Below are 26,736 nucleotides of genomic sequence, written 5' to 3'. Positions count from 1 at the left end.
ATACATATATAAACATACATACGTATGGGAAATACATACACACACAATGTATAATAAAAAGTGTTTTGTTATTAAAACTATTTAAATGTTTCACCTTCTCGCACGGAACTAAAATGGCTTCACTTAAACCAACCTTCCATTCCTCGCCATAACACATCATTCTTCAGTAATTCCCTCTATGTCCAAGCGGCCAGACTTGCCAAAATGCACCTCCTCTAATTACTTTTAAGAAACGGCTGAGACATTACTATCTTTCATTAGAATCACTGTCCATCGAATAACTGTCCATCAAACCTCCTCCCTTAGTTTTTCCCTCTGCCTCCTTCCCCAAACTCCCTTTTTCCTTTGCCTCCTTATTATCATCAATAAATGTTTTTTTTTTTAATGTTCAAGTACTATCTACCCTCTGATTGCAAACAGCTTATATATGGTATCAAACGTTTTGACCAATATCACTAGTCTGGTTTTAGTTAGTTGGAAGATATTTAGCAATAATTCTTTTCGTATGTACATGAAGTTAAAATAAATAAATAAATCATAATTTTATTCCTCAAAGTTGAAGCTAAATGAATAAATATGTAATAATTTTAGTGACGTCGTTGACTGCGGCCTACCTTGATGGCAGCGAACGCCGCCTGCTTGGACGTGAAGGTAACGAAGGCGCACCCCTTGCTTTGGCCGGCCGTGTCCCGCAGCACCGTGCACTCCTCTATGGAGCCGTGCCCAGAAAATAGCGTGCGGACCTCGTTCTCGCCCAGCTTCTTGTTCAGCATACCGACGAACAGTTTCCTCTCTGGAAAGGAGACAAATTGTACAATTAAAACACAAGTATTAAATTTTGTTTTGAATATTGAAAGCATTTACTCTGTGGATCATATTGATATATTATTTTGATAAATAAAAAGACTTTGTGTTTTGAACCACTCACATATTTATTAACCAACTAGTTTCGGCAACAACCTGTTGCCCTCTTCAGGGTTTAAATTAACATTAAGGCAACAGGTTGTTGCCGAAACTAGTTGGTTAATAAAAATGTGAGTGGATCAAAACACAAAGTCTTTTTATTTCTCAAAATAATATACAAGTATTATATACTACACTGGGCCTGGCCAACCCAAGTTGCACCCCGGGCCGCATTGATGACCTAAAATTATCCTAAGGGCCGCACACTTCTAACCCTTATCCGCACCCAATGGGGCATAAGCCACTACATCGTATTGATGCAATGTTATCTTGATCTTTACTTACGTGAAGGCAAGGTGATCACTCCTGCGCTTCAGGGACCAGTCTAGGGTAATATTAATAAATATTAGAGTGTTAAATCACTAGTATTTATTTTTACCCCCCCTAGGAATCGAGACCGGGATCTCAAGTATGGTAGCTTAACACGCTAACCATTACACTACGGAGACAGACAAGGGCCGCATGGAGACAGTAAAAATTTCGGATGTTATAATTGACTTTTTTCTGCACATTTACTTTTTATACACCATCTATGGTTGAGTTTAGTAAGTTTTTTTAATTGGCAGAGACCTTTATGAAATGTATATAAGATTTTTCCTGATTTTTTTACATACTACAAGACACTTGAAAACATCATTTTATTTTTTTATTACCCCAGCCTATGACAGGTCGTAAGTCCTGTAAATACCCAGACATTCATATTCTTCCTCATATACGTTGAGATAATGATAACAATGCGTTTATATGATAAAGTGCCCTATGCACCATCGGGTGCAGATGAGGGTTTGAATGAAAAAATATGTATAAATTTTTAAAAATTCAAACTTTTTATCAAATACAATAAAACGTTAAATTTGTTTTGTAAAACGTCCAATTTGATTTTTAAAACGTTAAATTTTCGGTGAAAGACCTGTACAATACGAGGATATAATAAGTACATTCCAGCAGAACAACAAAGTGGACCAAAGGTTAAAGAATTTAAGCCGAGCTATTTTATCTATGTACCTTACATTCCATAAATGTCTTATCAGAATAGTTTATGGGTTAACAGTTAACGTCCAGTGGCATTTTAACGTGCCACGAAAGTCAGCAAAATAAAACCGTACTTATAATAATGCCTTATAAATATAAGGCTGTCCCCAATAACTAACACAGAGAGCGGAAGTTTGGAGAGGGGTATGTGGGACCAGTCATATACGTACGTACAGTATCTACTCAATGAATTAGGGCCACCCATTATTTTTTTGAATACTCTGAAATCTTTTGGATTATTATATTTATTTTACATAAATACTTTAAGTTTTCTATTGACATCTAATATCATGTATATTACCTTCAATAATATGTAAAATATACCTGGATTATTTAAGCCTTTATAAAATTTCAAACCCTTTTTCTGAGAAAGGTCCCTAATTAGCACAGGTAGACAGATAGTTGAAAGTTCAAAAAATAGTCCTATCTTATTTATTAGTGAAGTTTCTTGAGTTCTGGTTGTTGTTTTGTTCAGAGAAGTTATATAGTTATCGTGTCTTGTGAAAAAAACTTAATTTTTAATTTTAGTTCATAAAGTATAATTTTTTTTTGTAAACACAAGTGTTTTTTTTGAAAAGGACAAAATGGGAAAAAGTAAAGATATTTCCGAGGAAAAAAAGTCTAGTGTTATAGTGCTACTGAAATTAAGAATACTATCTATTAGAGAAATTTCAAAAAAAGAAAACGTTTCTCGTCAAACAGTGGACTAAATTTCAAAATCAATAAAAAATCAGTCACCCGCCACCAGCAATCGGCGAAAGAACTGTCGTAGGATTAGAAAAACAACACCGAGGACTGATCGAAAAATCGTTCAAAGTGCCTTAGAAAACCGTAGTGCATCAGCAAAAACATTAAAAATAAAATTGGAAGAAGAGGGTATAAATATATCGGTATCAACACTGAGGCGACGTCTTTACGAAGTAAATCTGAAATGCAGGCGCCCTGTAAAAGTACCAAAATTGACACCACGAATGAAAGCGGATCGATTAAAATGGGCCAGGCTACATCGAAATAACTCGGTAGATGATTGGAAAAAGGTATTTATTTAAATTGAATTTTCAACATATCATTTTAGTAAATAAACTTATATATTTGAATTAAACTTAAATTTTCATTATTTTTCAGGTCATCTTTAGTGATGAGTACCGGTTAGAAGCCGTGACAGAGAGCCGTCGATTCGTCAGGAGAACACCAATGGAACGTTACGATGAGGCCTGTGTGGTAAAAGTTATCAAACACCCCCCTGCAACAATGATATGGTCATGTATTATTAACAATTTACCTGGGCCGTTGTTTTTCGTGGAAGGAATAATGAACCAAAATTCCTATAAGCAGGTCCTCGAACGAATTTTATTGCCCTTCTACCATACACTCGACCCAACAGAAGGTCCATACACCTTCATGCAGGATGGGGCACCTTGCCACCGGGCTAAATCAATAATAAAATTTTTGTCTAACAAAAATCTGCCTTTGCTCCCCTGGCCTGGAAATTCTCCGGACCTTAATCCTATAGAAAACGTATGGAGCATGTTAAAAAATAAGGTATACTCATTTCCAAATCCGACAGTAGACTGTCAAAAAAAAAATATTAAAAAAATTTGGTCAGAAGACGAAGAAATAAAAAACATGATAAAACAGTGCATTTTAAGTATGCCAAAAAGAATTGAGGCAGTTATTTCTGCCAAAGGTGGAAATACTAAATACTAACTATATTTATATGAAAATATATGCATAATTTAAGCGTAATAAAGTGTTCATGTGTAAATAAAATTCAATGTTGTTTTATTCAAGGTTTTCTCTGAGTTATTCCTGTTTGAATTGAGAAATTGCGCGAAATTCTGCGTGGCCCTAATTCATTGAGTAGATACTGTAATATTATGTACACGTATGTACACATTTATTTATTTACGGCATTACTGCCTTTCAGAAAAAATATAAGAATATGACATAGAAAATAATAAATGTTATATAATTAAAAAAAAATAATAAAAAAGATAAGTACAAGTAATAAAAAAATGCAAAACTTGCTGAAAAAAATTGGTACTAATTAGGGAAGCTAATAATCACTATAAAATTCATTTCAAGAGATCCAAAAAGTTATCCATAAACTTTGAATTAAAGATATTTATTGATGTACTACTAAAAATATCAACCAATGGCCCGTGTTCATTGCCATGTCTTAGAATTCTCAGAATATGAGGGAACATATCGCTCACTCCTTTCAAGAACGTCATATATAAAAAATCGTCAATTTTCAGTGTTTTCGGAATGCCCAGAAAATGTACTGTATCCCAGCAAAAGCGGCATATTTTCAACTCAATATTTACCCGCTACAGGGCAGAAAGTTTTGTTTTTGCATTTTGAAGAAATGGTATTTTTTTTTAATATCCTAAATATTTTTCAAATGGAGAAAAAACATTCAGGTTTTACCTAAATAGATCTGTTGTACAGTAAAAAGTTTAATAAGTGGCTTGATATTTATTTTTAATACATTTCATTATATTTTTAAACTTTAAAAACGATCTCCTGAACAATCAAGTTTTTTGAAATATGACGTTGTTGAAATGAGTGAGCGATATGAGAGAAAAATCATTTATTAATGATAAAAGTTAAAATATAACATAAATTTGTTTTCTATATCTATAGATACATTGAAATATACAAATGCAACTGATTAAAGTCGTCATAAAATAAATATGAAAGAAAATAATTGGCGAGTATGGATGAATGTTGAAGAGGCGAAGTTTGTTTACAAAGACAGATTTTGTGGCTTTCTATTCTATCTGCCTAGGCAGAAAGAATACTCCAAGATGGTTTTGTGACTTATGGAAACTCGCACAAATATCTTCATACACAAATTTAGTTATAAATATTACGTAAAATAAGACATCTAGCCCAAACCAAAATTATTCTTCTTCTTTTAACCCTTATCTGCACCCAATGGTGCATAAGGCACTGCATCGTATTGACGCAGTGTTATCTTGATCGTTACTCACATGAAGGCAAGGTGATCACTCCTGCACTTCAGAGACCAATCTTGGGTAGTATTAAATAAATATTAGAGTGTAAAATCGCTAATATTTATTTTAACCCCCCCCCCTTCTGGGAATGGGACTCGGGACCTCCAGCACGGTCGCTAAACACGCTTACCATTACACCATGGAAGTGGAAAAATATGTATTTAGGTACGTGAAACCAGTGTATTTGTCATGTATTTTAGGGCCTTATGCCTCATATTATAAAAAACAACCTATTTACGTACTTTCATATTTACTCAAAATTACATATTTATTTAAATGAGATTTATCATTTAAATAAATATGTAATTTTGAGTAAATATGAAAGTACGTAAATAGGGTAAATTTGTAACCGCGGATTACGCGGCATAGTAGATTGCATCAATATGGTTTACATGCATGCTGTAATATTCATGATTATGTCCTCGTGGTGCTTCCACCAGAATTTAATGTGACCGGTAGCATCCTGTACAAGCCATGATTCCGGTAGCCGACTTACCCCACCTTCTACCCCCGCCACACCGGACCGGAAGAACTTACCGGAAACCGTAAGTAAACTTCCCTTTTTATTAATGTAAAACATACTAATCATATAATTTTACATGAACAGAATTACAAAGATACTATTAGTTGTATAACAGGTTATACCCAGGGGTAATACCACATTTTAAAGACACGTTTAGTCGTATTCAGAAATCCCGTTAATATTTGATCTTGTTAGAAAAATTCTATAAAAAAAAGTTAAGGCTAATCCTCACCCCCTGTATCCTACCCTCATCGAGTTAAAACTATCATTAGATTTAAGTTTTGTACTGGCGTTTCTTGGGTGAACTGCATTTTATAGAATAAAATAACAACTATTTAGTTTTTTTTTCACATTAATTGTATTTAACCAGTGACCGGGTTTCGTTGTAACCGACATCATCAAACTGGTGTAAGGCTAGACAAAATTCTATGTCATAACAAGGCAGGGGTTGAAAACCATGGTTTTATTTTTTTCTGACAAATTGAATTTCAATTGAATGAGTTTAAGCATTGTATTATAATAATAATTACATGTAAGATATGGTAAAGGTTTTATGTATGATTTGATATGATTTTAATTTAGAAATGGATTTTTTTTTTCTAAAAAGTTCTTATTTTGTTCTATTAAACTATCATTCATCTAATAAACACCGTTATCTGATCCACGAAAAAAATCATTTAAACAGTCAAGTTTCATTACACGAAACTAAATTTCCACCGAAAATGGGAATAATTCAATATTTCTTAAACATTTTCTCTACCTTCTTTCGTTCAAGAAACATTAGTTGGATAGTTGGTTAGTAAATATTTTTTTTCTCTATTTCTGACTAAAATGACATGAAAATAGATCGTTTTACCATATGAAAATGTCAAACACGCGATACCTATGGTAAAAATTGAGAATAAAAAAGTTATGATGATAGATCGAGGATGAGTAATATAATAGAGATAGATTTTTTAAAACTATGTATATATATATATATATATATATATACATAATCATTAGCAACTTTTAGTGAATAGAACCACTATTCACTAAAAGTATATATGATAATATGAATCATTTACTTATGGACACAATATTGTAATAAAATCAATTCAATTAGATATACATAAGTATTAGAAAGTACATTGTATACCATTATTAATAACGGTGGGTAGTAATAACATAACATAAAACAATGATATGATATGTCATAATAAAACATAACGCATATGGTTATACTAACTGAAATGCATGTTGAGAATCAAAGATCCGCAAACAGTCTAACGATGGCTGTATACTGAATTTAATAGTTTATGTAATTATGTGAAGGTCTTCAGTAATATAACAACGTATTATATTATACTTATTATCTAATTAATATACTATATTTTAAATATGTTCAATACGTCCTAATAATATTACGGGTGCCTTTAAATACGTCAATAATCCAAAAGTTTTTAAGCATTTGGTGTCAAATAATTACATATTCATATATGGTTACAATATTCGCGCTTGAGAAAGAAAATAGGTTAAGCCATTTACTATGTTCTTGTACGTTATCGATTCCTTTGTGTTGATTTACTTCAGAAGTCACATGTACCATAATGGCAAGTAATACACAACATTGTCTCATACGTTAACAGCAGTTACAAGTTATACATATTATCAGTAACAATACTTAGGTTTAAGCGACTTTAAATGAGGTTACTTAAATATTAAGAATGGCAATAATATCGGTAATAGGTAGAATGTGAAATAACGCATGGTAAAATATAAGCACTATAGTACATTAGTTATGGTTATAATTTTACAAAATAAAACAAATATTTTCAACCTGAAATTGTAATCCGTATTAATTTTAATTCTAAAACTTGTAATTGACTCAAAACTCTCTGTCAATTCCAATTAAAATTTAATAGATTTGAGTAATAAATTTATGGATAAATATATTAAATAGAATAGATTTCTCGTGTGAATAAGTATGAGTGTAGAGGAAAAGAAATTGCTTTGACGCAACGAAAAAAATAACAATCATATTTTGATAAAACGTAACCTTACCTAAAGCAATATTGGCATCAAATATATAATAAATACATATATTGCTAAAAACGACTGCAGCAATATTGGAGAGAAAAAATATCACGGAATATACAAACCCTCAAATAATAATTCAGTGTGATATAACTGTGGCCGTAAAAAAATAGGAAGGTGCAAGCAATAATATATTATTTTTACCACAATGTTTTAAATTGACAAAATTAAACAATGCAACAAAACATTTTCAATTAAATTATACTGAACATTCCAATAAACATACTACCAAAACCATATTTTAATGATATACCCACCTAAAGAGAAATACAATTTAAGTAATTTGCTCTTAATTCGGTTTTGATTTCCTCCGGTAAATTCACCGCGACAAACTTTACCAAATTAATGTAATGTGTTTATATTAAGACATCCGGTTTTAAAAGCAATTAATTTACGTGTGTTTTCTTATCACGGAATAAACGTCTACTTGAAAATAGATTTGACTGAGACTGAGCAAAATTCCAATTAAACTCTGTAATTATATCACATACATATGTCGGTACAGAAATTTGCGCACCAACCATTTATACTAGACAATGGAAAAATTATTTAAATGGCTTTTTATTTTAACATCTCAGCAAAGATAAGGAAGAATATTGAAGGTTGAATATTTACAGGGCTTACAACGTGTCATAGGCTGGTTAAAGTGATTACTTTATACACGTGTAACATTTACCATTCTACCCACGAATGACAAATATTGCTTCATGAGCGAGTTTGTAGCAGTATCTATGGTTGATCTAAGAAAGCTTTTTATCTAGCAGAGACCCTTTTAAATGTATGTATAATCCTTATCGAATTATTTTATATACTGAGAGACGTCTGAAAACACGATTTAAAACTTTTTTTACGCTTACAATTTGACCACTTATTTTGTGAACGACAAAATAACTGATTTAGACACAATCAAAATGTTGTGAATAAAATGACTTTATAATTAGAATTTTACTTAGTAAATACCACTATTTCTTAAAATCTACCGTGACACGTGTTTCGATGCATTCCGCATCATTTTCTAATACGGAAACACGAAAATGATGCGAAATGCATCGAAACACGTGTCACAGTAGATTTTAAGAAATAGTGGTATTTACTAAGTAAAACATTATTTAAAAATGGATTGGTTTTACAAAATGACTTTAAACTGACATTATTTGAAAAATGTTCCTATCTCTTCCTGTAACATCAAAACTATAAATCGTTTAAAATAGTTGGTATGAAATATTTAATATCTATGTAAACATTTTTCGGTAGATATTATACGTAAATGTATGGGGAATCAAGATTTCACAGATGGAATTGAACGCGTTACGGCGAAGCTTTATCCAAACCACTGTGCCGCGCGCTGTAAGAAGATTCCTGAAAAATATACGATTACTCCCCCCATATACGTATACATACATATACGTATATTTTCAGTGGATTTCTTCAGCGTTGAATTGTAGTACCATGTCATAATCTCTATTTAAATACACACAAATGAGGTCTTCTAGAATATATTTTGGTTACGGCATGTACTGTAACGTAAAAGGCAAGCCAAATTAGCACAAGGAGTGTTTTACTATTGATTTTTGTTTCTTAAAAGAAAGAAGAGAGCTTATAAATCATATTTTGAAGAGGAAGGCCAAGCTAATAGGGCACTCAATTAGACATAGCACCTTTCTTAGCAACATCTTCGAAGGAAGAATCTTGGGAAAACGAACAAGAGGCCGCCCAAGAACTTCATACTTCCAGGATTTGAAGCGGCTCATGGACGTCTCCTCCTATTCGCAGCTCAAGAGGATGGCGACTGACAGAGACAAGTGGCTGACACTACAAGGCGCTGCCTTTAGAAGATGATGATGACGGCCATCAAGCAAACCTTAATCAGTGTATAGAAAACTATATGACAAACGTTGTTTATTTTAACGTTTATTTTTCAACTTTGAACCTCAATATCATGGCACCAACTTATTTTAAAGTAAAATATGTAATGACAAGTATTGTTTGTTATACTGAACGTTAAATAATAACATTATTCTAATAGTAAAACGTTATCCTAACCGTTATATAACATTAATATGATATTTTTCCTCATTTTAATTTCGATTGTAGGTACGATATATCGATTTTTTTAATACCCGTGTACATATGAATATCTTAGGTGACCGGGAAAATGTTGTATTTTTAATAAATATAAAGCAATGTTCGATCAACGGATACTGAGAACGACAGGCGCCATAGCGTAGTTGGGTAGACGCTCGACTGCGAAACTGGCGTCGCGTGCTCGATTCCCGCCAATTGGTAAATAAATTCAAGAAATATCTATTTTCAATTGGTCTCGGTGTTTGCGATGTGATTTTCACATTTACCTTCCCTATCCTTACTATCCTACCTGCAGACAAGCTTCTAAAAGTAAGAAGCTTTGCGGGTTATTCCTTAAAAAAATCCTACGATGTTGAAATAATTTATTTTCCGAATGCTCATATTCATATGTACAAGGGCATAAAAAATCCAATATTATACCTAAAAATGGAAATTCATATGATGGTAAATATAAAGGTTATAACAGTTATTTGCTTAAAGTTTAGATTGAATAAAAATAATTCGTTTTCTGAAATTGCCTACCTACTTTGAGTTCAACGCGAGTTGTCCTTTATAACGCACGATGTTTAAAACATTGTATTTATTACTCTCGGATGCGTCGAGGTGATAATAATATGCAACGAGCAAACGAACATGTATCGCTGATATGAACATTACGTACCCACGTAGGTACAGGAATATTTCCATAAATTGTAAGTACCTACCTACCTACCTATACATATGCCACCGCACTTACGTAACAAATGTATGCAAAGCGGACAGTGAAAACGATGAGCATGTAATATATTTTCTTTTTATACACAGGAAAGCGAATTCAGTAGGACCCGAGTTTTTCTGATAAATAACTATATTCTTGAAAATGAGAATCATATATCTACCTATGTAATACGAATAAGTGAATGAAAATCATACATCTATGTATGCAATATGAATTAGTTAATGAGAATCATACTTCTACCTATAAAATATGAATAAGTTAATGGGAATCATATACTCGTATCTACTTATGTAATACGAATAAGTTAATGAAAATCATACATCTATCTATGCAATATGAATTAGTTAATGAGAATCATACTTCTACCTATAAAATATGAATAAGTTAATGGGAATCATATACTCGTATCTACTTATGTAATACGAATAAGTTAATGAGAATCATACATCTACCTATGCAATACGAATAAGATAATGAGAATCATATATTTCCCTTTGCAATACGAATAAGTTAACGAGAATCTTACATCTATCAGTGCAATGCGAATAACTTAACGGGAATCACATATCTACCTATGTAATATGAATAAGTTAATAGGAATCTTACATCGACCTATGTAATACGAATAAGTTAATGAGAGTCATATATCTACATATAATATGTAATACAAAAAAGTTAATAAAACCCGTATATCTACCTATGTCATACAAATAAGTTAATAAGATTCCTACATCTACCTTTGCAATACGAATAAGTTAATGAGAACCATATTTCTACCTATGAAATACAAATAAGTATAAGTATGTACAAATTAATATATCTTTTTTTAAATTGTAAAAAAAAGCATCAATAAATAACGCGATATCATAATAAAATCATAAATAAGATATGAATAACCTGTATGATAATGATATACTATAATCATTATCATATAACTCGAAAGATTGCTTTATGAAATTAGTTATAAATGACTGCCTGATAATGGTTTAAAGATCGTTAATAATGTATCTATATGGGAGAATATTGAACGTTATTTTGATTTTTCACTAATGTCAGTGACTCTATGTACCATGTATTTTTGGCATAAATATAATAAAACGTTCATGTGCTTTCTAATATCTCACTCAAATATAATACTAAAATGCGTTATGTTATTTTTGGTGTTGGAATTGCTATTAAATAAATAAAAATATACAGTTCCCGAAATTCAAATACATTTTCGTTCATCATATCGATTATTTTCACTTGGTTTAGAATATTTTAATAATCATAATAGAATTTAATATCAAAATATTCAGAATAACTGATAAATATTTCATGTACACAGTTGCGTTACAGAAAAGCAGTGAAAAAACCATTGTTAGAATCGATTTAACAATTATTCTCATATTGTCATTACTAATACATTTTCACTCAAGGGCGACTCATCGCTTGTTTGTAAGTGTGTGACTTAAGCGTGCCGGGATTTACTGTCCCACTATCGAGCATTGAAAGAAAAAAAAAACAAAAAAGTATTATTTTTTCATTGGGTAGGTTTCTTATTATGCATACCACATATTTGTTGAAGTGAGTACTAAATAGACAGTGGTGTAGTGATAATTTGGAAAGCCCCGGGATAACGTCTGTCATATTAAAATCGATGTGAAAACTCCTCAAATATTCAGTTATGAAGTTTTCATAAACGAAATTTGAAAACCGAAATTTCTTTCAAATATCATAAAGTCCTTTCATTAAAAAAAACAGTAAATATGGAGACAGATATTTAAAATTTTGCTACCATTTTTTTTAAATTTTAACAAGGTTGAAATAAAATAAATCGATGTTTTGAATATTGAAAGCATTAACTTTGTGGATCATATTGATATATTATTTCGAGAAATAAAAATACTTTGTGTTCTGATCCACTCACATTTTTATTAACCAACTAGTTTCGGCAACAACCTGTTGCCCTCTTCAGGGTTACATTTATTACATTTGTTACTTGTAACCCTGAAGACAGCAACAGGTTGTTGCCGAAACTAGTTGGTTAATAAAAATGTGAGTGGATCAGAACACAAAGTATTTTTATTTCTCGAAATAATATAAAAATAAATTGACACTGAAATTTGAGCTTAAATATATTTTGAAAGTGGTCAGGTCAAGAATCGGAATAATCGGTATAAACGAGGAGATGCATAAATATGAAAGAGGCGAAGATTTTTTTTTTCAAAAACAGATTGGTGTGGCGTTATATTTTCTCTACCTACCACCGTAGAGAAGCGGCGTGAGGGTTAGTGAGCTAGTTTTCAATTATTATATATATTTTCGGTCAAATGAAGCAGATTTTTACAATTTTATATTTCGGTATTATTTCGAAGATGGCGTCTATTTCAACTCCCCTGAAGACTAAGTTCAAATGAAAACCGAGGCACGTTCCGACTGGAAGACAAGAGCCAGGGTTCTGCTCCGGCCCCGCTACACCACTGCACTGGTACCAGAATACTTTGAATGTGTCACAAAGACTCGGCTCGACATGCCTTAGCGATATGCTCGGACGTGATGTAAATGCATTCGACTCATATAAATTATCAATGCAGTTTACATTAGTGCGCAGTAAGGTGTAGTGTAGGTATTTCGGACACCGATCATTGCAGACCTTGCAGCTATAACATTATAAAACGTTTATGAGATACATATATATTTTTACACTCATACATGCACCCACGTATTCCAATCTAAACGCATTATGTAAATGAAATGCAGGTAGGTTTACCGATTAAACCATAGGTTGACGATGGTTACACACTAGTCAGTGCTTCCTAGATAATATTTACAATGTTGTGGTGGTCCTGGAAGATAAACAATATGCTAGCAATTTCCTACAAAATTTAATATTACAATAACAATTTAACAAAATGAACTTAAGGCTGGTGATTTAGATTTATAATTTAGATCCAAATCAAATCGCAGTAATAACTATAATAAGATACTTTAAATAACACAGGGTTTTATTGACTTTGAAATCAATCGAATCAGAATTGTCGGGTTAGTGTCGTGGACTCTTAAGTCAGAGTTTCTCGTTTCGAACCCACTCTACCACAATTTGATACCTATTTCTAATAATGAGCCGTTTAGGCTTACAGAAATTGTATGAAATTGAAATATTTGTGTGAATAATAAAAACACAAATATTTTTAAAAACACAAATATCTAACGTTAAAATGGCTAAAATTTAAATACTTAAATACAGAGCTATCTTTTCATTGTAACACAAAATGCATCCTCTTTACAGTATTATTCTGATTTAACTACGTACTAAGCTCCATAAAAAAACTTGATTTATCGGTGCAAAATATGGAAAACTAGATAAATGGGTTTAGCAATAAAAGCTATTACTATATCTGTAACTTATGATCACAACTAGTTTCTGATATAGAAGGCACTGGGTTGAGTCTTACATAACGCTATTTGTTAGGAATATGCTGTCAACTCGGCGTGCGTTTCCAAAGAAGTGCAAATACCTTCCATTCATGAACGGTAGGTGGATGTGTGTTAGATCCACGGTTAGATAATACGGGCGGAGCGCGGAGTGCCTGACGCTTGACGTTATGGAGTACACACAACACTCTCGGAGCTTCATCCGGAGTGCTGGAATCAAATGCTGGGAATATACGGGCTTTCATATGCAAATTCTTACGCGAATATCTAGGTCAGTCGAGGAACGACCTGGAATCCAATATTTGTGGATCAGAAGATAAGCATCGTTCATGATTTCAAGGGTACCTACCCGCGCAAAGTGGGTTAAACGTGTATAAAAAGTAAAGAACTAGTAAAAAATCATATTAGCATAAATAAACTCTTATGATGATTTGTACTATTCCACAGCTATGAGCAAGGCATCAAGTTAAAACAGTATTATGAATGTATCGTGAATGTACACAATATAACATACCTAATATAGGGTTACCATATAACAAAAAACAAGATAAAGTATTAAGACTAGTACTGCTACTACTACCATCACGCCGTTTACCCGCAGTGGTAGACAGAGAGGATGGAACGCCACACTCTTCTGTCCTACACACTCCCCACTCATACACTCCTCGCTTCCTTCACATCCAAACATCAAGTCATACATGGCCTCCGTCGGCAGATTACGAAGACTTTCGAGACATCAAAACATTTCTTTATATTACGGATGTACTCCTATTACTATGACAATGCCCAAAATGAGAAATAGAAATTACTCATAGGGAATATATATGACTTGTGTATGTAAATATGTTTCGAAAAATAAATAAATAAATGTTGCCCTTTTTATTACTTAAAGCTCGCACATTAGAGAAAAAAATTTAAGACACGAACTTTAAAAAATATTTTGTAGGTACGTCATGAAATGTAAAAAAAACATTACGACGAGCGACGTTGCTTCACGATTTTGATTTTGATTGGAATAAACACTAGAAAGTATAAAAAATCAATGGAAATGAAGATTTAAGGCCCAATAAAGAAGATATATCTTGTGGACAGAGAATCTATGGTAACCCTGTACAAGATTATAGTGTAGGTTATGAGTGAGCTGCAAGGGCATTTAATGGTCGTTTTTCTGCTAATCTATACATGCATTAATACTAGGTATATTTATACTAGGTATTGTTGAATGTGTTTTAAATTATAATGGCGTTATTCTCCGCCGTAGTTTCAATAAGAAAAATAAGTTAATTTTTGAGAAATTCTTAACTTTGTATTTCATATGTCTGTAAATGGTTAATCCATTTTCGAATTTAATTGTTTATTGGAGGTATCGCAGATATGTAAAATAATTAAAATTCTAAGCAAGTATGTAGGATTTATTACAGGACAAGTGAGTGAAATATTATAGGCTGATGCATCTATACACATTCTTAGTGTTCGAGGTGGTGGATACGTAGTTCCAAAAGTTATATAAAAAAACTTGTTTAATAAAATATATAAAAACAAAGTAACTAAAAAATACAATACTTAAGCAAATTAAATTTGTATTTTAAGAAATTAGTGATGAAATTTAAAAAAAGACTTCAAAATTTGCTCGACAACGCACCCGTTTACTGAATGGCTGTCCGTGTCAACGGTAATTTAATTAGGGACATTTTTAAAAACCGAATACCCCACCTTAGAGTTTTGATCTGGTTTATAGTGATAAATATTTGTTTTTGAAATAATAAATTGGGCTGGTAGCAAAGAAACAATGTTTTTTTTTAAAGAACCTATTCAACGACAAAAACATTAAAAAATAAAAAGAATTAAAGCTGGAAGTAACTAATTAATAACTTTCTTTATAACGGTTTATTTTCAAATGTTTAAATTCTGTTTTAAAGAAACACTTTGGGCAGAATAAATATAAATGAATTTCAATTAAATAGTTGAATAGTATGTGTAGCTCTGCATATGCATTACATATAGAAAAAATACTTGGATTTGCTAATCAGCCTAGAATAACAGAGTTCGAATGATAGTTGCTTTCATTACTACGTTTCCTACAATGATCAAAGTAAAAATATTTTTTATTTGCATTTTTTTACATTAATTGTATTTATTCATTGTTCTCAGCGAACAACTCCAGGCCAGAAACTTTTGGACCTTACAACACACGCTTAGAATGACAATAGATGTACAGAATGCAGCCCGAACAGGATAGGTGGGAGATGGCAGGCAGCTCGGCTCATCTACTTCTCGGACAGCTTTCAGTTTCACAATGGCAGCGCGTTATTTGTTATTCCAATCATGTCTTGAGTCGCTCCACTACAGGAATAGCAGTGGACGATAGTGCTGCTTCTTCTTTCAACACCTCCGCGTGAGCGGGGCGCGGTGGGCGCTAATTACTCGCCTTTCCTGTATCCACTCTACTACTGCTACTGCTAACACGATTCTCGGAAATACAGGGATACTCTACTCGCTCAGTTCGCCGTTCGTCTATAGCAGCTAATGTCCGTGGCTTCCAATGGATCTTTGTCAGACGGGAGGAATATCTAATTCAACATACTCAACCTCTAAAGGATTGTATTTGACTCGTTTTGTGTTTATAACAGCCGATAAAATCAATATTTTCATTCATCATTTTCTTTTGGAAAATTCGCCTTCGTAAATACGTTGTTTTCGTAAGTTGGTAATGAATGACGTCACAGAAACGATAAAGCTATTTTAATATTGGTAACATTGCTAAATTATTGGCGGCTCTATTTGTTGATGTCTATGGTCCAACCTCACACTCCCCCCTCCCCTCATATTCGTATAACACAAATGGTAGTGTAATCCATAGACAATAAATCATATGACGTCATAAAACGTTTGATGACGGAAATTTGATGAAGTATGCGAACGCACGTTTTTCGTTTTATAAAAATATCTAAAGTTTATGGTAAACCTTCATATATCCCTTATTTCTCTACATATTTCAATAAGAATGCTACCAATAGTCTTGTGATTATCGTGATATTTATCCATTACTACATCAAAGGCCTAAACAATGAGAACGCGATCATATACTGCGAACAACGCGAGGGTATTCGAATGAAGCGATGCAGTATTTTAGCAAATCATTTAGAAATCCTAAATAAAAGATAGTGTACGTTAATAAAAGTGAATATTGTGACAATTCTAAACGTATACTTTTATATATTCTATCATTCATCATAAACAAAATTATGTTTTATTTTTATATGAATGTATAACGATTTGATATTAGATTTGTTTTATAAAATGATTCGCTTTGAGATTACTGTATAATATACATATAAATATTTGAACATGTATTTGTGTTTTATTATACATTTACTCTCATATAAATTGTACATACATAAATAGGTATTTTCGTTCAAAATACGTATTATATAAAAATTAATTTTAAAAACAATTTTTTCCATGAACAAAAAAGATATAAAATTAAGATCGAATTTGATACATACCAAAATTAAAAAGGCTATTTCCAATAAAGAAAAAATTACAACAAAATATTACTTTATTTAAATATGATGTGAATATCAGGAGGTGATAAAATTAAAAGAACATAACCACGTCTCATGTGTATGTTTATCTTATGATATCCTTAATGCTATCCACATTCAAAAGGATATGGTTTTGTATATAACACAATGAATACAATACAGAATACAGTGAAAATAGTCTTTGAAAGGAGGTGAAGAGGTAAAGTATAGGAGCGTACCGTTCAAGATAATGTGGAGGAACGGGAGATAAAAAATCTATAATGCCCTCTTGTTGACACTAGGACGAAGCGGGTATAATGGAAGAAGGACATTGTCAGTCAGAACTAAACTAAGGGAAATGTTTTATTCCCGTGTAATCCTTAATGTTTTATTCAGCACAACCCTAACGCAGGAAAACTTTTGTTATAACACGTGTCTTATCGTTTAACTTTTCCCAGAAAACTTGTCATTTTTCTCTCTTTTTCTGGTTTATTTTTGTGAAAGTGCCTGTGAAATACCTCATCATTATAACTAAGTACACAACGGGACATCATTGAATCGATGTTTACCAGTTGTTCATAGGAATAGCACCAAAACACCTATTAAGAAAATACTCAATGGCCTTACATTAAGAGTGAGACAGAGGCATATTTTGTATTGAAAATAAAACTTGGTAAAAGATCTTTTCAGATCTGATCAAAAACGCACAACATACATATGTCATTCATTGGACTTTTTGTGCAAGGTGATGACTTGTTCGGACATTAATTATCATTGTTAAATCTAATTACGAAAAAAATGTATATATATATATATATATATATATATATATATATATATATATATATATATATATATATATATATATATATATATATATATATATATATATATATATATATATATATATATATATATATATATATATATATATATATATATATATATATATATATATATATATATATATATATATATATATATATATATATATATGTATATGTATATATATATATATATGTATATGTATATATATATATATATATATATATATATATATATATATATATATGTATATATGTATATATATATATATATATATATATATATATATATATATATATATATATATATATATATATATATATATATATATATATATATATATATATATATATATATATATATATATATATATATATATATATATATATATATATATATATATATATATATATATATATATATATATATATATATATATATATATATATATATATATATATATATATATATATATATATATATATATATATATATATATATATATATATATATATATATATATATATATATATATATATATATATATATATATATATATATATATATATATATATATATATATATATATATATATATATATATATATATATATATATATATATATATATATATATATATATATATATATATATATATATATATATATATATATATATATATATATATATATATATATATATATATATATATATATATATATATATATATATATATATATATATATATATATATATATATATATATATATATATATATATATATATATATATATATATATATATATATATATATATATATATATATATATATATATATATATATATATATATATATATATATATATATATATATATATATATATATATATATATATATATATATATATATATATATATATATATATATATATATATATATATATATATATATATATATATATATATATATATATATATATATATATATATATATATATATATATACATAGAAACAGGCATAATACTTCACGATGAAAAAATAATATTTCAAGTCTTCATATTAATATTAGCAACGTGTTTAAATTTTTAATGACATTAGATTGCATTACTGGAATTTAAAAAAAAACTTGTTATTGATAAATAAAAATGCACAAAGTCGTAAAAATGAAAACAAGGCAATGGCGTGTTCAAAACATTAAATAAGCAGCATAAAAACGTGAACAAATATTTATAGATAAGTACTTTGATGTTTATTTTTGCACGAAAATACATAATATTTTAAAAAGGACTCCACGATTCGGCAGTTAAATGTATTGAAATAAGGTTTTAGTCACCTTAATGTGTTATGCACAGAATATTCCTAATTTACGAGTACCGACTTCTGATAACTGATAGTAACCATGCACCACGTTGCACAAAATTAAAGTACTTACCACTAAGTATGTAAAAATATAATCAATAATTTTTTTTACGTCCACACGTCTTAACGGATTATAAAATCACATTATTTTAAAAATAATAGAATATGTAGAATTAATTTAAAAGTCTATCTTATTTTTTGATGAACGCAAATAGTAAGGAAGGGTAGGTACCAAATAGATGGAGCCTTTTTTTATGAAATCATGAAACTATTTTCTCGTGTTGAAGGAAATTTGTATATTATTAAAAAATCCGTCATGTAAGTCAATTAAGTAAGTAAGAGGTTTAGATTCATTATAAAAAAATACATAAATTGTATACTAATTGGATACATTTTTAAATTATGGGTTGACAAATATTGATTCTTTATATTATTTTCGATAAACGCACACTTGATTTACCGATGGTGATAATACAAAAATTAAGGTGTCTTCGTAATAAATAAAAAATACCCATAGTATTTCCGAAAATACTGAAATATCTAAAACTGTAACAAGTGGAAAGTTTTATACAGAAGTGGTAATAAAATATATTGTAAGAACAACGTTTACAATAAAACCGAATTATTTCAAGATAAAAGCATTGTAAAACTATCGTGTTTTGATTAAAAATTTATGATGCAAATCGTAATGTTTGTAGCATACCCGTAAAGTCGCTGATATGAACGATAATAAGAGAGAAAAGTTCTGTAAAAAAACCATCGTGAAAAATTACCTAGTAAAATTGTTTTTATATTTTCCTTGTTATATTGCTCGAGTAAACATAAAATTCAAGAACTTTTCTCAAGGGACTCGTATACATAAGCTTAGTTTTATAAGAGCTTGTATGAGTACCGATATCCAACCATGAGTGCCCAGCCATTGCTGCTATCCTTCTATTCCTCTTCTTAAATAATTATACTTTCCATTTCCACTCTATGTCTTACCATATACATAGTAGTAATGCCCTTAACCCCGATTTTCTTCACATATAAGTCGTACGTCATCTGTATCCTATCAAATATATTCTATCTCAGAAACTGGAGCGTAGGACTCACTTTAGTTTCGTATAATTGCCGTTCAATATAGGGCTGCGTCGATCCATACACAGCAAGTGCAGATATGTTTTTTTTTTATTATGAAATTATTTAAATTTATGATCACGGTTATTTTTATTAAATGCGAATTTTAAAATACATCAATATTTGATAAATCTTCATCATATTAAGTTTTATATTAAGTAAAATACAGGTTGATTTTTCAAACAATTTATTTATTTATTTTAATTACGAATTTCACCGTACTTGCATTAAAAAAATTAAAGGCCAATAAATTTACCCATAGCTGTTCAACTGACTCAATAGAAACATGATCTTTTTTACATTAATACAATTTTCTCACCTATGAAATACTTAGGTTTGCATTTTTTAACCAATAACTTAAAATGTACTAGTATTATAATTTACGTACTGAATAATAATAAAATTAATTGATATATGTATGTACATTATAAGAAGGGTGATGGAAATATAAAAAGAGAAATATTTGTGCCAATATATTATTATTATTAAAAAATTAATTAATTGAGACAAGTTACATTCTTATTTTCTATATTTAACTAGCAATTAGTGTACTTCTACTTTTATTATTTTATGTATAATAATTGTATCTAGTTAATCTATTTTATACCTAAATGAAACATACGTTTTATAATATATATTACTTAAACTTCAAGGTAAGCACACACATTAAAACAGTTGTATTGAGTGGTTTCTAAGGAACAGAATATTGATGTAATACGCATATTATAAACTCATAGTAATCGAGATTAAATAAATAAATATTTCACTGAACTTAGCAGAAACAATAATTGACGCGATCGGTAAGTATTGGGTTCGCAATATTTTAAAATAATTATTTTATTGCCAAGATAATTTTGATATAAAAATTGTGTGAAATAAACGGAGTTCATTAGTAAATTTGTATTATTTTAAGTATCGAGTTTTTGAATTGTCGTGGGAAATTATTCTTTCTTTGACTCCTATCTGCACTATGATGATGTATAGGATGCGGTGTTAACTTAGTCGGTAATTAATTTTATGAATACAAGGTAACCAGTTCCGTGGTCCAGATTCATGGATTTAGGGTTAGAATAAAATACATTTGAATTGGTATACGTAAAAAGGGTGAAGGAGCTCATAATAAAGGAATTTTTTACTATATAGGATGGAAGAAAAATACTCTGTCAGAAAAAGAACACTAGCATCGATTGTACTCGTACAAGCTTACATAATTTGGACACAGTAATGTATATGAGTCCTTAGATGAAAATATTAATCGAGAAAATAATTAGCTGTGATATAATACTTTGCAAACTGTACGTATCAGGTAAATATTATGTATTTATTCTTGTAATTCTTTTTATCGTTTTCGAATTCACATCAAAAATACTTAGAATGTTTTTATGAGAGGGATTCCTTCCTAACAACACGCTACATCGATATTAATTACTTAAAAAATTACATAATGATTTTATATACATAGGTACCTTTCCAAAACAAATTAAGTATAAATGTTCTCACTATCGGTCTCCATATATAGGGTACTTTTCAATATGTTTATTAGGTTGATACAGTTTTACAGTTATCGCATTTTTTAAAGACGTCTGAATGCAAAAAGGGTGTGACAAATCGTTACCTTTTGTCGACACGCATTTGATAAAATAGTTAAGTGGTTATGTTGCTTAAATATTTTACTGATAATAATTACGTATATGGAATGAAGTCTAACAAAACTACCTAACAAAATGAAACAGCTTCAGTAGCGTATCCTGAAATGTTAACGATTTAACATTTTAAATGATGCTAAATTGTTTTAAGTTATTGTCTTTACTTGGTTATCAGCGATATCATTATCTAGTCCTTTTTATATTACTGTTTTGGTGAAAATTAGATATATATTTTTTGTTACTGCATTTTAATATAATGTTATAACATTTTAAAATGTTTTTTTTTGTCACAATTTTCATTTAATATTCAATTAGTTAAAATAGTAACCAATGTAAAAAATACTCTCACAGTAATTAGTCGATTGACGTTTGACGTGAAAACATTATTTATTATATTCGGAAAAAATGGATACTTTCTAGAATTAATATTAAATCTTGAACCTTAATTGAAAGTGATATAAGAAAACCTACTCAAAGATAATTTAACAATAATTCATCGATTTACTACGACATTTGATATGTGTATTTTTTCTCTCGGTAAGCGTGGACATTGTAGACAATGATGTTGATCATTCCTGTCAGACACAAAGCCCGAGTGCATAAATGTGTCCTAACTATACAACCTACGTAACGATCTAAGTAAGTACCTAAATAGGCAGGCAGGTATTGAATACAGAAAACTGCAAATAGATACACGGTGTACCTATCAGCAGCTCAGAAGATTGGTGCGAAGGTCTCCGTAATTTACCTATAATAATTGCGGTTGTATATCTATTGAACGCGGTAAACAATGGATAGTTGTGACATGGTTATGAAACCGATATAAGTAAGTATTCATCAGTTGTACGTATTGCTCCATCCGTTCCTCTCGGTTCTGCGTGTGATTCGTTCAATCAGTAATGTACAGGTTTGCAATTATTCACAAAGTATTATTCACTAAGCCTCGGTCATTATCATATTCTGGGACACGCAAATCACTCGGAAAATTTAATGATTAAAGGAAATATTTATGTCACAAAATTAAGTACCCATAGTACAGTGCGAAATCTCTGAGATAGCATATTGTCAGTAATTGTTTACATCATAACGATGCGATTTATTTTTTGACAAAATAAATTTATTTCTTGGATCTAAAAAAATAGTTTTTGAAAAACCAATAAAAAATGCATATCTAATATTTTACGTCTAGAGCTTATCATTAAATATTATTTTGCCCTTAAAAATAGTAAGCGAGGATTTAATAATATGTATAAAAAGAAGTAATTTTAAAATTATAAGTGGGTTTTTTTGTAGATAATTTTCTTATTACGACATTTATATATCCAGTAATTTCGGGAATAATGGTATAAATTTAAAATCTCCAGCTGTAAAGGAATAAAGAAAAATGGTTATCATTTGATTACAATTACCGGATTCAGAGTGAATGTATACCTGGTAAGAGATAGGGGGTGGGGGAGGGTGCCGGCAGCCAATAGGAGGAGGTGATGGCGGGATACTGTCCCCCGCCTCGGCGCTGCAACGGAGGGCTGCTGCCTCCATTGTGCTCTTGCTTTATTCTGCTTTTCATTGTCATATCACATTATACATAAAACACTGTTTATATCACTATACGGCGCGATTCATTCGGGGGTTGCGAGCACTACACCGCTGAAAGTGACATAGGAAAGGTAAAAGAAAGTGCGCCGCGTTCACTTTAGTCCGAAGACGATAAAGGGACACCCTATGATGCGCCGGCGATCGTCGGGCTGGTAGTGAGTCGAGGCGGCGGTCTCTCGGCGGAGGCGGCGGCGCAGGTACTGCTGCCTCCTGGCGGCTGCAGCCCACACCGCGGCCAGGTGTCGCCCGTGTCACGAGGAGGGCCGCCTCGCTACGCGAACGCGTCGACCGTCTTCCGTGACATAACGAAAATATTACACGCGAAACGGCTCGATTTCCGAACGAGGTCGATCGCTTATCGCCGCGTGCATTTTCCCATGATGCAAGATGCAAGGCCGAGTCCCCTCTCCGCTAGGTTCAGTGCGGCTAGCGCGGAGCGGCCGCCCGAATGACAATACTACGGAGACTGTCGCTGATCGGACGGCCTGCTGATGGATGACCGCTCGGCAGAGTACGGCGCGAATTTCGCGCGTTTTTACATGCCAGTAAATCGACAAATGGCTCGCGCGTTACGGCGCTCATTGGAAATAGATCACTCAGTCGCGTCAGGAATGGTTTTCCGAGAGAGTTCCTCTCTCCTCTCCCCCCCTCGCCCCGCGACTCGTCACGCAGTATCGATAAGTCAGTTTTAATAAAAATGATCACTCACACCTCACACCGGATCAGGTGACACTGGAGTGTTCTTGGTACGCCACACGATACTCGTGTTTCAGCGAATTCGTTCACCGACACGATATTTTGTTTAGGTGTGATATTTTAAAATTGCAATAAGACGACTTCTTTTGATAAAATTCTTAAAATGAAATACAGCTTATTAATCATTTATCAAATATTTTCTTAGAATTTGAATGAAAATAAAATGAGTAATATTAGTCCAAACACGTCTAATTTATGTCCACGATATTAACGTTCCATACAAAATGCAACTCTTGCAGAATTACTCGATAATAATATTTTAAAATAGTATTTATTATTCGAACACACATACATACTTCTGCTAAGAGATTCGCGCACATAGGACTTTTAGTATTAATATTCACAATGCGTATGCACATAATAGTACGATATAAATACCCGGTGAAGACATGCGGTTCGATTTCTCTTTGAAAATGTACATTAACTCTTATTGTCAACACGGGCATTAAAACATTATTTTTACACCTCGTCGAAACATTTCTAGCATAACCGCGGACTTTGAATGTTTTCTATTACAATGAGGAAAATACCGAGAATACAATCAATAATTATTATTACTGTTATCGCCCACAGGTTTCACAGCAACTCATGTGTATTTCTGTGAAACGTATCACAGATAACATTGTTTCAGAAACCGATAGGTATTAGGAATAACAAAGTAATATGTTTTAACGATTGAAGTATTGTACAGTTTCATTTTTTTAAAAAGCTACTTTGATACATAAAAATGGCATAATTTCACACAGATCCTAGCTGCGAGTTTTGAAAAAAGAAATTCTGAAAACATAAGTATATAATAATTTCAATGAGGTAACGTATTTTTTTTTATTAAAATAAATTATTATTTTTAAGCAAGGATAAATAAACAAGGATATTTATATCCTGTAATGTCTAAAATTTCTTTTCCGACTCCGTGGTGTAGTGGTTAGCGTGTTTAGCTACCGTGCTGGAGATCCCGGGTTCGATTCCCAGGAGGGGATGAAAATAAATATCAGTGATTTTGCAGTCTAATAATTATTTCATAATACGCAGGACTGGTTGGTCCCTAAGCGCAGAAGTGATCACATTCCCTTCATGTAAGTAACGATCAAGATAACAATGCATCAATACAATGCAGTGCCCTATGAACCATTGGGTGCGGATTATGGTAAGAAAATCTCCAAAAACATATGAAAAATGAATGATTTGCGTTTACCCTTGGCATTGTCGCGTTCGCTTTCAAAATGCTAGACGACTTAATTTCGGCCTCGTGTCGCATGTCCGCGAGCATGTTTCCAGGCGAGATATTATGTAAACGAGAATCATTGTAACCTGTTGGGAATGGTCGGAGAGTGTCGGAGCGGAGCTGGGACAGACGCGGAGGAACTCATGCCGAAGAGTAATGAATAGATAAACTTTAGACACATGCTTTCCGACTTGGCACCGGTCGGTGGCCATTCTGCCATCAATCAAGCGCCAAGTGGCCGGGCGCGGGCGAGAAGAGATGGCCGCGAGGGGGGTGGGGAAAACGCACACACTCCAACATCGCATTATAGGTACTCGGTGCTACACAAAATATTGCAAAATATCCGACCGCTGCCTAATTAATATCAATTAAGGCTTTGCCCGAAAAAGAAATTCACAAATTTCTCAATACCGGGAAAAGCAAGCGTCCTGCGATGTCGGATGACCTGATTCTATTAACCAACGAAATAAACTAAGATGTCGGGCGAAATTTTCTTCTGCATTAATAAACCGAAACAAAAATCTTTGAGATATATTCGACAAAGTTGGAAAGGGGCTTGAATTAATTGATTATGTTACAAAAAAATTAAATAACACATTTTGAGTAGCGTATATTTTTTCACAGATGTGTGGGTTTTAATAAGTAATATAAAGCGTTTTATTTATTTTGCCTTTAAAAATTACGATAACATTTGATAATATCTTCGCAAGACGAAACAAGTGGTATCATAATCCTAAATCTAAATCAATATTTAGATTTTTATTAATAGTAATAATAAATTAAATTACTTGTTAAATACATAATTATGTACAGGGAAAGTTTATTGAATACGAAATAATACATCAAAATATT

At 31.2% G+C, this 26,736-nt stretch overlaps 1 protein-coding gene and 1 long non-coding RNA gene across 21 annotated transcripts in view; one reads left to right on the top strand and one right to left on the bottom strand.

The window, feature by feature from the left end:
- Window positions 1-26,736, bottom strand: part of LOC148303202 (CUGBP Elav-like family member 1-A) — a 243,821-nt gene that overhangs the window by 10,882 nt on the left and 206,203 nt on the right. For 18 of the 20 annotated variants that reach the window (XM_088270303.1, XM_088270304.1, XM_088270305.1 and 15 more), the window contains one exon: window positions 615-793. In XM_088270303.1, coding sequence (XP_088126429.1) covers window positions 615-793 — 179 coding nt within the window. Of the gene's footprint in view, window positions 1-614; window positions 794-23,738; window positions 24,061-26,736 lie in introns of those variants that run through there. The other 2 variants (XM_088270308.1, XM_088270307.1) reach the window with 2 other exon arrangements.
- Window positions 752-16,032, top strand: LOC148303203 (uncharacterized). The gene is made up of 3 exons (XR_015838506.1): window positions 752-828; window positions 5,456-5,560; window positions 15,986-16,032. It is a non-coding gene; the product is annotated as an uncharacterized LOC148303203 (long non-coding RNA).

Source organism: Brachycentrus maculatus, unplaced genomic scaffold, assembly GCF_059751285.1.
Source record: "Brachycentrus maculatus isolate JH-2025_06_01 unplaced genomic scaffold, ASM5975128v1 h1tg000378l, whole genome shotgun sequence".
Lineage (NCBI taxonomy): Eukaryota > Metazoa > Arthropoda > Insecta > Trichoptera > Brachycentridae > Brachycentrus > Brachycentrus maculatus.
The sequence above is the reverse complement of the archived record's forward strand: the minus strand, read 5'-3'. Positions and strand labels throughout refer to the sequence as shown.